This window comes from Humulus lupulus, chromosome 3, assembly GCF_963169125.1.
Source record: "Humulus lupulus chromosome 3, drHumLupu1.1, whole genome shotgun sequence".
Classification (NCBI taxonomy): domain Eukaryota; kingdom Viridiplantae; phylum Streptophyta; class Magnoliopsida; order Rosales; family Cannabaceae; genus Humulus; species Humulus lupulus.
Window position 1 is genome coordinate 216159209 of NC_084795.1, and position 14456 is coordinate 216173664.

The 14456-nt window shown below is 36.9% G+C and overlaps 2 protein-coding genes and 1 non-coding gene across 3 annotated transcripts; 1 reads left to right on the forward strand and 2 right to left on the reverse strand.

Annotated features, from left to right (window-relative positions):
• Positions 1-1748: 1748 nt before the first annotated feature.
• LOC133827841 (small nucleolar RNA R71) lies at positions 1749-1855 on the reverse strand. Its single transcript, XR_009890492.1, has one exon. It is a non-coding gene; the product is annotated as a small nucleolar RNA R71 (small nucleolar RNA).
• Positions 1856-2231: 376 nt separating this feature from the next.
• Positions 2232-2834, forward strand: LOC133825391 (extensin-like). The gene is made up of 2 exons (XM_062258343.1): positions 2232-2504; positions 2610-2834. The coding sequence occupies exons 1-2, from the start codon at positions 2232-2234 to the stop codon at positions 2832-2834; spliced, it is 498 nt and encodes a 165-aa protein (XP_062114327.1).
• A 10517-nt stretch (positions 2835-13351) lies between these two features.
• Positions 13352-14224, reverse strand: LOC133823413 (uncharacterized). Its single transcript, XM_062256180.1, has one exon. The coding sequence runs from the start codon at positions 14128-14130 to the stop codon at positions 13555-13557; it is 576 nt and encodes a 191-aa protein (XP_062112164.1). The 5' UTR covers positions 14131-14224; the 3' UTR covers positions 13352-13554.
• Positions 14225-14456: the final 232 nt, after the last annotated feature.

The following is a 14456-nucleotide window of genomic DNA, read 5'->3' on the forward strand; positions in this document are numbered from 1 at the left end:
GGATGCTAAAAGGATTTAGTGTTGCAACTTGCCCCTATAAGTCGTGGTGAAAGGGGATGTTAGAGGCTAAGTAAGGGGACATTCTGGACACGTGCCGCGAATTGATATGCCTGAGTTGCGGCACCTGAAGACCTATGCAGATTCGAAGGAGTTCAAAAATTGACACGGGCCGCGACCTAGAGAAGGCCAAGTTGCAGCCCGCATATTAAAAACAAAGCCTTTGTAATTATTTTACTATAAATTCAGACTTAGGGTTTAATTAGGTCATTAGGTCAAATTTTAATTACGTTTTTAGAAACTAATTTTGATTCTTAGACTAGTTGCTCTGCATTTTTATATTTTTCTTTCTTCTTCAAGTTTTTGAATCTTATGTTTCTGAATTATTATTTTGTTGATTTAGTCACGTTTGATATGAACTAAACATTTTTATCTAGGGTTTAATGTAGTCACTTGGATTTCTATCTAATTTAATTATGATGTTCTATTGATTTTTCTTCTCTATTCTAATCTATATAATGTGTTCCTAATGCTAGTAAATACCTAATCAATATTTCTTGATTTATGATTTTTATTCAAAATTCGAAAGATGATAATTGAATATGATATCGTTATATTGAAATAGGTTGCATATTGGATGAAAGTACTTGTATGGCTTGTGTATTAATTAGGTTTCTATGCTTAATGTCTGCTATATGTTTAACTTTATCATAGAGATGTAGAAAACCTGCATATAGGATGAGATCTTATATCTTGAAAAAGAATAGGAATCGATGTATGTTAACCTGCTATTAGAATAGAAAGAAAGAAATTTAGAACTGAATAATGAAATTAGTAGAATGAAAAGTTGATGAAATTAATACCCTAGGTCTTTTTAATAGTGATTTTTATCTTTTAATTAGTTATTTTTGTTCATAGTTATTTACAATTTTAAAATTAAATTCATTAATCTAAACTTTGTTTGCCAAATAGAAATTTAAGAACAATTATTGGTAATTGGGAAATAGTCTTTGTGAGAACGATACTCTGTTTTATCATCTATATTACTTGAATCGATTGTGTGCACTTGCGTATATATATTTTCACGATCAAGTTTTTGGTACCGTTGTTGGGGACTTAATTTCCAATATCAAAATTAATTGTTATTTGTTCTAATTTGGTTTCTATATTTTACACTTATTTGGATCGAGGCTGTTGTTTATTTCAGGAATTGTTGGTATATGCAAGGAAGTAGGAAAAAGGCACTCATACTAATAGATCTTGAAATTGAGAGAACGTGCAGAGAAAATCCCAAGATAAAGAAAATGTTGGATTTCACCATGGCTGAGAACGCAAATAACGTTGTCAACAACAATGCAAATATGGGTAATGCATCTGAAGCCAATCTACCATTGAGAAGTTATGTACTCCCTACTGTTATGGGGATACATTCAAGCATTCATCCTCCTACTGTTGAAGCAAATAATTTTGAAATAAAACCCTCAATTATTCAGATGGTATAGAATTGTGTACAATTTGGGGGGTTACCAAATGAGGATCCAAATCTCCACATCACAAACTTTTTAGAGCTATGTGTGACATTCAAAATGAATGGGGTGAGTAACGATGTTGTAAGATTAAAATTATTTCTATTTTCACTAAGAGACGGCGCTAAGAGTTGGTTGAATTCATTACAAGACAACTCTATAGTTACTTGGGAAGATTTGGCTCAGAAATTCCTTGGTAAATATTTTCCTCCTGTGAAGTAAGCCAGAATAAGAGGGGAGATTAATAATTTCCATCAGCTGGATGGGGAGTCTTTATATGATGCATGGGAACATTTTAAAGAGTTGCCAAGGAAATTCCCACATCATGGAATAGAGAAGTAGTTGCCAGTTCATACATTTTACAATGGTTTAGGGGGAAATACAAGGACAATTATAGATGCAGCATCGAGAGGAGTGTTTAAGAGAAAAAGCGCTAATGAAGCATATGAATTATTGGAAGAGATGGCCATGACTAACTATAATTGGCCTACTGAGCGTGAGAATATGAAAGTAGCAGGAGTCTTAGAGGTTGATCCAATTGCTTCATTAACCGCTCAAGTGGCATCTCTAACCAAGCAATTGCAGCAGACTAATCTCGCCGCATAAGCAATTCAAGTGCAGAATGTCGTGAGTTGTGAGATTTGTGGGAGATCATATTCTTATGAACAATGCCCGAGCATAGCTAGTTGCTCAACAGACGTGAATAATATGCCTTTGGAACAAGCACAGGTTATTGGTAACTTTTCAAGACCTACACCCAACACTTACTCCAATTCATATACTCCTGCGTGGAAAAATCACCCTAATTTGTCTTGGAAACATAATCAAGGGTTACAACCACAGTATTCACAGTATACACCTCAACAACTCCCTAATCAACCTACTTATGGACTACATTCTAGACCTTATTATGATCCAAACCCACGCCCATCTCATCCACCACCACATCCTCCAATGAATACACCAACAACACAACCTGAAGTACAGCCTGACATATTGAACCAGTTCATGACTGAAACTAGGGCATCTATCAGGAATTAGGAGACACAAATAGGTCAATTGGCTAAAATATTTCCTAGTATACAGCAAGGGAATTTGCCTAGTTCCATAGAGGAAAATCCTAAAGAGCAGTGTAATGCAATATCCTTGAGGAGTGGGACTAAGCATGATGGACCTACAGTGGATGACAAGGGGAAGAAGACAAAGGATCAACATGTTACTAGTCCATCACAAGAGGAGGTTACTGAAGATCTTCCAAAGAAAAAAAAGCCAAAATACACCGAGCCAACACCAAGGATTCCGAAAGGCTAATCTTGACAAACAATTCTCCAAAATTTTTGATATCTTCCGAAAACTACCCATTAATATCCCATTTGTTGAGGCACTTGAAAAAATGCCAAGTTATGTGAAGTTTATGAAAGAAATTTTGTTGAAGAAAATGAAGCTAGAGGATTGTGAGACAGTGGCACTTACTGAGGAGTGACGCGCGATACTTCAGAAGAAACTACTTCCAAAGCTTAAAGATCCTGATACTTTTAATATCCCATGCTCTATTTGGGGTTCAGTAGAAACAAAGACTTTGTGTGATTTAGGGGCCAGTGTGAATCTAATGCCTCTATCAATCTTTCGGAGGTTGAATTTGGGAGAAGCTCAACCAACTACGGTGTCTATGCAGCTGGCAGATAGATCAGTTAATCATCCTCGTGGAGTGATTGAGGATGTATTGGTAAAAGGGGGTAAATTCATCTTTCCTGCGGACTTTATTATTCTAGATATGGAGGAAGATGAAAATATTCCAATAATACTTGGAAGGCCATTCTTGGCTACTGGTAGGGCTTTAATTGATGTAAAAAAGGGTGAGTTAAAGCTGCGAGTGCAAAAAGATGAAGTAATATTCAATTTTTTTGTAGCAACAAAAATTCCAATGAGTTGTAGAGTTGAAGTAGTAAACCAAGGAGAGAACAAGTTGGAAGTCTCTAGGAAAAGATCCATAGTTAAAACTGGAATGCGAAAGGGGCGTCATCGATTAAAAAGGTTCTTTATTGAAAGGATTCAATTGTTATATGAGAGGGCGAAAGTTCCTGTAACGACCCCAAATCCGCTAATGAGGCTTAAGGGCCTTGATTAGTGTGCTGGGAGGGCATTACTGGGTTAAATGTGGTTTGCATGACTTTATTGATTTAAATGCATAATTATATGGTTAATAATGCTTGTGTGATTATATTGGCTATAATGTGATATGTATATATGGTATTGTGAGAACCACATTATTATGTGGGTAGGTCTACAGAGCACGACTCGAGGCGATCCTAGGGTTAGTTAGCGGGGAAAATTCACAACAGGGCTTAACAGCTGACTTTGGATAAGTCAGGGGTATTTTGGTATCGGGTAGCTATTTAGACTATCAGGTTATGAAAATAAATATATGGAGATATATTTGAGGGTAGGAAGTCTAGGCAGGAATATTGGGGGATTTTACCGTTTTTCCCTCCGGGACGTTTCCAGCACCCCGAGCCTTGGGATTAACTTAACGAATAAGACAAACTCAAGGAAACCTACAGAAAGAAATAAACCGACCTATTAACTCTTCTCAGCTCTTCTATCTTTTCTCTCAAGGAAAACACAAGGGGAAACTAGGTGAAAATTCAAAGGAGAAGCAGAGAAATGCTGGGACTTTTGAGCTGGGAATTGCTGGGAAATGAGGCTGGATTTTGAGGATTAGTTCAAGACTCATCCAAGGAATTGAATCAACACTAAGGTAAGCAGGGATTTCTCCCTCTTTGGTTTAAAAATTCTGAGTTTTCAGCTGGGTATTGAGGTGTTTGTACCATTGATGCTTAGGGTGGAATTTGAGCTGGAAAGCTTTGGAAACTAGCTGGGTTTTGAATAGAGAAAGGATCCAACTGAAGAGGTAAGCTTTAATTCACGAATTAGAGGTTTGAATTTGAGTTTTTGACTGGTTAGCGTGGGGTGTTTATGTTCTTAAGTTTCAGGAATTAAGTGTATGATTTCTATGAGTTTTAGGTTGAATTTTCTGTTGAATTGTGTGGCTTAACCTGCTTTGAAAGTGTTGGGGTTGCTGGGTGTTGAAATGGGAAGCTTTGGGGTGGCTTTGGATGAGGTTTAGATGTTGGAAATGGTGGGTTTTCTGGGCTAGAAGGGAAGGGTCGCAGCTCTGTTACAGAGCGCTGTGGCCCTAGGTTGAAGATGAGCCAAGGAGGCTCGACCAGGGGTGAGCGCCGCGACGCGTATCTTTGCCTAGGGTGGTCCTTGGTTCTGTTTTGAGGCTAGGATCACAGCCCTTAGTTGTGCACTTGAATGTTAGGGGTTTTTAAGGATGAGAATGTGGTCTAGAATGCTCGATATTGATTTCACCACCGTGCTTGGTGGGATTCGGATTCCCGGAAGTTAGTTTTGTACCCAGAAAACTATATTTGGATATTTATGGAACCTAATACTTTGATTGTGACTAGGTGATAAAAACTCAGGCTCAGGAACGGATCCTGCTTGAGGAGTGTTGCTCATAATCAATAACTGCAAAGACTAAAGGTAAGAAAATTGCACCTGGTTGAATATTTGTGCCGGGACTAAGGGTTGCCTATTGAGTATGCTTGAAAAGATGGTATTATGCCATGCAAGCTAATTAGTGAACCAACAGCCTAAGGGTGCCAAGGGTTACACTAGCGCACAGGGCGCGGCTTGGCCACTAGTAGCCAAGGACAGCTTAATATGCACTGAGCTCGGTTTAAGCGGGCCGGAGTCAGTGGGGTAAACAGAGGGTGCGGCCTAAGTTGTCGGCCCTGATTATTATTTGACATGAATGTTATAAGTGTTTGATTGCATCCATAGCTCTGAATATATGCTGAATAATTTTATGTGGATTTCTTGATGAGAGTTCATGCTTAATGAATTTACTGTCTGTTATCACTGTTTGTGTTGCACATGTTTTCTTGTTGGGCCTTGGCTCACGGGTGCTACGTGGTGCAGGTAAAGGCAAGGGAAAGTTTGACCAGCCTTGATTGGAGAGCTCTGCGAGCGGAATGTACATAGCCAGCTACTCAGCCGCCACGGTTGAGGTTTAAGTAGGGACGCAAGACCCAGAGACTGACTATTTTGCCTTAGTATGGCTAATAATTGTTTATGCACTTTTGGGAGTCTGTAAACCTACTCTTAACTCTGTTTCTTTTGGGATACCATGTAAATAACAGTTTTAATTATATAAAGTGAAACTTTTGAGACCAAAACCTTTTTAACCCTAGCTCATACATGTTTAGTGACATGTTTTTAAACTAATGACTTGATTAGCAAGTCTTGCACCTTTATAAGTACACAGTGTAGCGGTCTTGGCTATCCAGGGCGTTACAATTCCATCAATTTCTAACCACAAGAAAGGAGGGCCAACTCATGACACTACGACTCTCACGGACATGAGGGGAGGACTTGATCCAACTTGAATTTGAAAGAAGAAAAGCGTCCGGCTAAATGACATTAATGATAGCGCTATAGGAGGCATTCCTATACTTTATTTTAGTTTTTATTTTTTATTTTTTTTAATTAGTGGACAATTTTATATGATTTCATTTTGGATTTGTAAAGTTTATTTATTTTTAGTATAAAGTCTGTAAAAAAATCGTGCAAATCATGAAAAGGATCTTTTTCAATTAGTCTTCAGGTCAAGTCGCGGCTTCATGCTAAGTCAGAGAGCACGAAAATTGAAGGAAGGGGCGGGCCGCGACTTGAAGTTATAAGTTGTAACCCTAGAACGAGTCAGAGAGAATTTGGTTTTATTTAACAGGGGTGGGTTGTGACTTGATTAGGCTGAGTCGCGGCGCCTGCAAAGCAAAAATCTGGGAATATTTGATGCGGGTCGCGACTTGCTCTGCCTGGGTCACGACGCACCTCTGTCAGAAAGAAGAATGGTGGTTTAAAAATCTTTTTTCTTTCAGCCAAATCTTTCATTTCACATTTCTTTCTTTCCAAAACAATTTTTCTTTTGCAAAAGCTCTCAAATTTCTTCCCTTATCCTTCTACTTAAAATACCCTTAAGCCATATCCCTAATTTATAATTCCTAGTTCATATTGATTTCTTTCTTCCTTTCTTTTACTCTAACCCTAATTTTTTTCTATTGGTGATAAGTGAAGATTGAAAGGAATATTGAAGAGTGGGCAATCTTCAAGATTCAATGGCATGTAAGTTTTCCTTTTTGATGTTCTTGATGTTTTGATTTAAGTAATCTGTGCTAAGGGATTGAATTGGATTGTTGAACTACCTTGTTAGTCTATTCAGTGTCTTTGAGTGATATTTTTGGGGTTAATGAGTTGAGGAAAGTACTATAAATTAGAGGAATTGCTGCCAAAATTTTGCTGTTATATTTGTGTGATTATGGGTCCCAGAAAACAACCTAGTAGGGCTACCTCTTCTAAAAACGACAATCGCCCTTCAACATCCCGCACCCAACCACCGCAAACTCAGCCAATCCCGACAACACCTCAACCAATTCAAGAATTTGATCCAACTAGGTTTATTAGTAAGGATGCCTTTGATCACTATCAAAGGTTATCTCAACGTCCGATAATTCAAGAGAGAGGAGTGGAATATCTAGAAGATCCTTACCCTCAGGAAACTTATAATATCATTTCGGCTGAAATTCAACACCGTCGTTGGAAACATTTTGTGGATGATAAAATTCCCAAGGCTAATTGTTCAATGGTTTATGAGTTTTATGCCAAATTTCCTAGGGCGGTTAATAGAAAGGTGTTTGTGCGAGGGGTTTCGGTAGAATGTGATATTGATAATATTGATGCCCTATATCAATTACCCATATTGTCGCAAGACAAGGATGAATATTATCAATTGGCATATAATAGTGGAATTGTTTGGACTGAGGTGGCAGAAACATTAGGCATTCCTGGTGCTACTTTTGTCATGCAAAATGGAGAACTTAAGCATTTACGAAGATATCAAATGAATTGTGTGACCAAGGCCTGGACTCTTTTTGTGAGTGCGCAGCTTATGCCCAACACTCACTTATTTGAAGTGGGTACTGATCAGTGTCTTCTGGTATATGCTATTATGATGGGACTCTCTGTCGATATTGGTCGAGTTATCCACACAAGAATCAGGGATTTATGTCGACTGACTACTACTGTCGATTTGGGACACAGATCAATGATTACTAATCTATGTGAAGTGTGGGAGGTACCTAAATGTCCTAGTGATATTTAGAGGAAGGCAATGGGGCCTATTTCTCGTGCTACGGTGTATAAATTTAATGACCCGTCTTTGGAGCCACCAGTACCACAACCCAGGCAGATGAGAGTTGAAGAGGAAAGAGATGCGGCTGAGGAACCCGCGTTGCCAATGATCAACCAGTCGATTCAAGAGCAGCCGAGGAGGAAAGAAGAGGAGAATATCCTCAATATTTGGCACTTAAGGCTCCACCGGATCCACACTTGGCCCATTAGATTATATCATTTGGCAAAACCAACATACTCACAATTTTTTTGGAGAGCTTTATGATTTTCATTGAGCTTAGGTTGACAGACAGAATGAGTTGGTATACTGATGGTCAAATCAGGAGGCGGACCGACAGTATTTTCCTCATCCACCACCTTGGCATCCTTTTCCAGATCCACCACCTTTATGAAGTGATTCGCACTAGGTAAGTTTTCTTTCTTTAGTTATATTTAAACATTGGGGACAATGTTTCGCTTAAGTTTGGGGGGGGGGGGGGGGGAGCTTATTTTTCTGTTTGTTTTGTTTTGTTAGTTTTGTTTAGTCTATGTTAGTGTTTGGAGTTTTGTTTTAGTGTGTCTAGTATCAACATGAATGATGATTGACAACAAGTGCCGATGAGAATAAAGTGAATGTTATGAGTATAATTCAAAGAAAATGAAATCTAAAAAAATCTGTGTGCTTGATTGAATCCGCTAGTTCATTTTAGTTTAGACAACATTTGTTGAATATGTTGTCATGATATTAAATTTATGTTTTTTTATATTGGTTATGTAATGCCCCACATCACTATGGTTGCTTTCTGGAATGACAACTAACCCTACCAACCAACACAAGTCTTTCCAGAAAGCAACCATAGTGGCGTGGGGCGTTACAAATAGTATCAGAGCCTTGACCCATCCGGAAGTGTGGCCGACGGGGACGTTAGACCCCTAAGGGGGGTGATTATGAAAATCTAAATCCTGTGATCTGCAGGGGGAAAGACTGGGTAAAAGCTGTGCAATCCCGCATCGCCTGGGGAAGGTCAAGTGTGATAATTTTAAGACTGTGTAGGTATGGGACTACACAGTTGAATATGGCTTAAATGGATTAATGGGTACTACCTATGCAAACAAGATGCGTTTTCTTTTCAGTAGCCCATCATTTGAGAACTCCAAAGTTAAGTGTGTTTGACCTGGAGTAGTCTCATGATGGGTGACCTCTTGAAAAGTTTTCCCTGGAAGCGTGCGAGTGAGGACAAAGCACGCTAGAAAGACTCATGTTGGTTTGCAGGGTCAGTCATCATTCCAAGAAGAAACCATAGTGATGTGGGGTGTTACAAATGGTGTCAGAGCCTTGACCCAACCGAAAGTATGGTCGACGGGGACGTCGGACCCTTAAAGGGGGTGATTGTGACAGTCTGAATCCCGTGATCCGCAGGGGAAAAGACTGGGTAAAAGTTGTGCAATCCCACATAGCATGGGGAAGTTCAAGTGTGATGATTCTAAGACTGTGTAAGTATGGGAATACATAGTTGAAGAATGCTTAAATGGATTGATGGGTACTACCTATGCCAAATAGATGCATCTTCTTTTTGGTAGCCCATCACTAGATTACTCCAAAGTTAAGCGTGCTTGACCTGGAGTAGTCTCGTGATGGGTGACCTCCTGGGAAGATTTCCCAGGAAGCATGCAAGTGAGGACAAAGCACGCTAGAAAGACTCATGTTGGTTTGCAAGGCCAGTCATTATTCCAGGAAGAAACCATAGTGGCGTAGGGTGTTATAGGTTATGCTTGCTGAAATTGGTTAGTGGAATGATGAATGGAAAGTGGAAATTATTTTCTAAAATTCTAAGAACTTGCTTACTTGTTATTTGAGGCGAAATAATATATCATGTATGCTTAGGAATATGATTTAGGCTATCATTGGGGTCGTTTGAACTTTTGTTGCCAACCTTAAATTACTTGATCCTTTGTTTACCCCTTTTGAGCCTAACTTTGTATCTTTTTGTTCTAAACCATCATTTAAGACTAATACATGAAACATGATTATATATCTGTCCCTAATATACTATCAGCATATAATTGAGAAAAAAAATTATGGGGATTGATGTGTAATGGGGTTTAATTGTGACTTTAGTGGGTTTAGAAAATGAAAAGTGAAAAAAATTAGAGAGAATATTATATTGAAAAAAAAAAGTTCAATACACTCCCAATAGGAATATATAGCAAAATCAAGTTTGGGAGAGTAGTTATTTTTGAAAATATATATCTATATATATTTTACATCTCTCTAAATAAAAAAAAAAACAAGAAAGGGGATTATGGGATTGTATTACTATGGAAGTAAAGTTTGTGAGTTTTGGTCATGTGCTTATAGTAAAGTGAGCTTAAAAATTACTTTTTCATCTACCTTTACCTAAGCCATCATTACAAGCCTATATAAGTCCTATTGATTCTTATGCATATCATGATTTATATTAGTGGAGAAAAGCAAGTAAGTGAGCTTATAAAATTATTTGGTTTGAATAGATTGCTTGGAAAGAATTTGGTTAGCACAATTGATTTCAAATACGTTTACTTAATGATCATGATTTGATAATCCAAAATATTAGTAAAGTGTGTTTATGGAGTGTTTTGATTAAAATTCTAGAATGAATAAACTCTTGAGTAGTTTTCTAAGAATTATATGATTAACATTCATGATTTTGAGGCATAATCGTTGTTGTTGGTATAGTTCAGGTTGTTAGAGTCTAGGTTTGTTTTGAGTCCTTTGTTCAAGGGCGAACAAAGAGTAAGTTTGGGAGAGTTTGATAAATTCATTTTAGTGTTGTTTTAGAAGGTGTTTTTTTTGGTAATCTTGAATCTTTATGTGTGTTTTGTGCAAGATTACGCTTTTGTTTGTCTTTGTTGTAGGTCGGTGCATGGAATCATGAGAAAAATGTAAAAAGAAGAGAAAATGGTGGGAAAACGAATCTCTTGGTGGTTGTTCGATTCAAAATGATGCTAAGGACGAGTAAAAGTCAGTTTGTTATGAAGAGACAAGGTTGAAAGACCTAATTTGAGAAATAATGGAGTTAGGGCGGCGACTTGAGCTTATAAGTCGCGACTCTAGGCAAGTCAGAAACACAAGGATGCTATTTATATGCTGCGACTTGCCCTTATAAGTTGCAGCGCAAGGGGAAGTCAGAGGCTAAGCAAGGGGGCATTCTGGACACGAGCCGCGACTTGATATGCCTGAGTCGCGAGGACTGAAGACTTATGCAGATTTGGAGGAGTTCAAAAATTGACACGGGCCGCGACCTAGAGAAGGCCAAGTCGCGGCCCGCATATGAAAAACAAAGCCTTTGTAACTTTTTTATTATAAATTCAGACTTAGGGTTTAATTAGGTCATTAGGTCAGATTTTAATTACGTTTTTAGAGACTAATTTTGATTCTTTGAGTAGTTGCTCTGCATTTTTATATTTTTCTTTCTTCTTCAAGTTTTTGAATCTTATGTTTCTGAATTATTATTTTGTTGAATTAGTCATATCTGATATGAACTAAACATTTTTATCTAGGGTTTAATGTAGTCACTTGGATTTCTATCTAATTTAATTATGATGTTCTATTGATTTTTCTTTTCTATTCTAATCTATATAATGTGTGTCTAATGCTAGTAAATACCTAATCAATAATATTTGCTTGATTTATGATTTTGATTCAAAATTCGAAAAATATGAGAATTGAATATGCTATTGGACGAAAGTACCTGTATGGCTTGTGTAATAATTATGTTTCTATGCTTAATATCTACTATATGTTTAATTTTATCATATAGATGTAGAAAACTTGCATATAGAATTAAATCTTATATATTGAAAAAGAATAAGAATCGATTTATGTTAACCTGCTATTAGAATAGAAAAAAAGAAATTTAGAACTGATTAATGAAATTAGTAGAATGAAAAGTTGATAAAATTAATACCCTGTCTTTTTAATAGTGAATTTTATCTTTTAATTAGTTATTTTTGTTCATAGTTAATTACAATTTTTAAATTAAATTCATTCATCTAAATTTATTTGCCATACAGAAATTAAGAACAATTATTGGTAATTGGGAAATAGTCTTTATAGAAATGATACTCTATTTTATCATTTATATTACTTGAATCGATTACATGACTAATGAACGAGTAGCATGTTTAAGAACTAAAATGATCACATAATATTCACAGTTGAGTAGACAATTACAATATCACATATAATAATAATAATAATAATAATCGAGATTGTTCAATTTATTTATTATTGTGTCACTGTGACGGGTTTAATACCAATGCTAAACAAAAATGTCATACAGTACGTGGTAATCCTCACCATGTTCGTCACATGCATCACTCGGGAAACCAGTCTTAAAGAGATTGAGTTAACGAATACCTCGCAAATGAATCCATTGAGTGGATTAAGAAACCAATGATTTATAAAAATAAAAAGAAAAAGAAGCATATAATCTACAATCTAAATATTCCAACCATTAATGTTAATTTGTGTATGTGATATGAAAATTATTCGCATCTTCAAAGACATAAAACTACCGAAACTGTCAAAATTAGAAAAACAAAACTCCAATTTGTGACATCATTCTACCCCCAAACAATTTATGAAAACACTATAAAGCAGCACCCAGGAATAGAAAAGGTCATCTGTAAGCATACTAGCCAAAAGCAAAATTTAAAACGAAGGAGTCTAAAAGTAAATACAAGGAAACTTCAAAAAAGAAAAACAGGAAAGAACAGGGACATTCCTCACAACAACTTTTAGATCTCAAAATCTCAAACAAACATCAAACTTGAATACAAATCTATGTATCTTTTTTACTTTTAACACGCTTAAAGTTAAAATGCTATACATAACTTCTTGTTCTACAATTTAACACCTTTTGTTTGTTTCAATCCTTTGCGGCGAATTAAAGGATAATTTGAATGAAGAACACTGTGCAGCAGAAAGTGTTAAGATCTAAAATCCTCAAATAGAGAATTGGTACAATTCTAATATTGCAAACATGATGTATTCATTGAAATTATATGTGCCCGTGACTTGGCCTGGAAAACCCTGGATACACTTCTTGGGTTCGATTTTGACATGCAAAAAAATTATAAAAATGAATAGTAAGTCTAATTAATTTATGCCTTTGTATATAAACACCAAAATACCATATAGACGAGCATAAGAACCCAAGTTAAACATATTACGATAAAGCTCATTGATAAGAAACTGTAATGCTAACCAAAGAAAGAGCTAAAGTTACAGCTACTTTAAAACATAAAGCTACATTTTATATTTTAACACTAGCCCCTTCCGCTGAATCGTATTGTCCATGAGAAGCAAGAAAATCTAGCGTATAATTAGGTTAGTTCACATGACTAATCAAACCCCAAACCATAACAATCGAACAAAGACTCATGAGAGCAGCAAATGCATAAAAACAAACACCTACCAACTTGAACTATTCCAATAACCATCATAGTCATACCAGTAAATCATATAAGATAATCAAACATCAATCCATACACAAACAACAAATATTTATAAGAAAAAGAACGGAAGAAAAACAGCTAAAAAAAGAGGAGGATTCATGGCAATTTAGAGACTCAATAATCAATAATCAAATAAATCCACATACCCAAATCAAATTATAGTTGTACTAGTTCCTTAAGCAAAAATAGAAAAAAAAATGGCTTCATATGATAAAACCCATAATTAGACTAAACTCAGTTCCGTTTACGATCCCAAAAGCTAAGATTCAATAATTTAAAAGGCTAAAATGAAGTCTGATCAACTGGCCTTCGGATCGGGCATGGGGAACAACCCAGCACCAGCGCCTCTCGGCGGCGCGAACCCTAAGAACTTCTGCAAATTGGTTCGAATACTAATAGAGCAAAGAAAGTACAAAAATGCCATGGAACAATCGGTGGGATCGTCCCCTTGGAGACCTCTATGGCTCATCTTCATCACAAGTCCAAAGGGTTTAAAGGGTAATTTGGCAACGACCTTACCTTCGAAGAGCGAATTGAGCAAGCCGAAAACGACAAAGAGGACGAGGGCAACGACGGCGCCGGACTTGAACTTAAAAAGCGAGAGATCGCGGCTCGATTCCTTGAGACTGGTCTCAACCCGATCAATCTTCTTCGTCTTAGACTTTTTGGTGATCTTGTTGGCAGTGTCAGTCTTCATGGTCTCAAGCTTCTTCGAGGCCTTGTCAATGGAGGATCGGAGGGACTTGTAGGAGTTGGTTCGGTAAATTAGGATCCAGGAGATGGCTTCACAGACTACGGCTGTGCATATTGAGATGCCCACCACCCTCAGGCTATCTCCGTACTTAAACGACGAGAGCATTGAGGGCGTCGCCATTGACAACGCGAGAAGGAGACTTGGCCAGAAAATGGGAGAAAGTTTCGAGTGTGGGTTTGATCTGATTCGCTTTAGACTGCAGGATTAGAATGGAAAAGTTTGTTCTGGACTTATTATAAGGCCTCTTTATGGGCTGGGCTCAAGTATTATAAGCCCACTCACCACAAAGCTGATGTTTTTATTACAAGGAAATTACATCAAATATAATATATTTTTCTAAAACTTGGAAAAATATATCAGTTTTTTTTCTTAAGTTTGGTATGTCATATTTTTTTTTTTGCTAGCATTTTTATAGGATTTTTTTCTCATATATTTGTAATATTTTA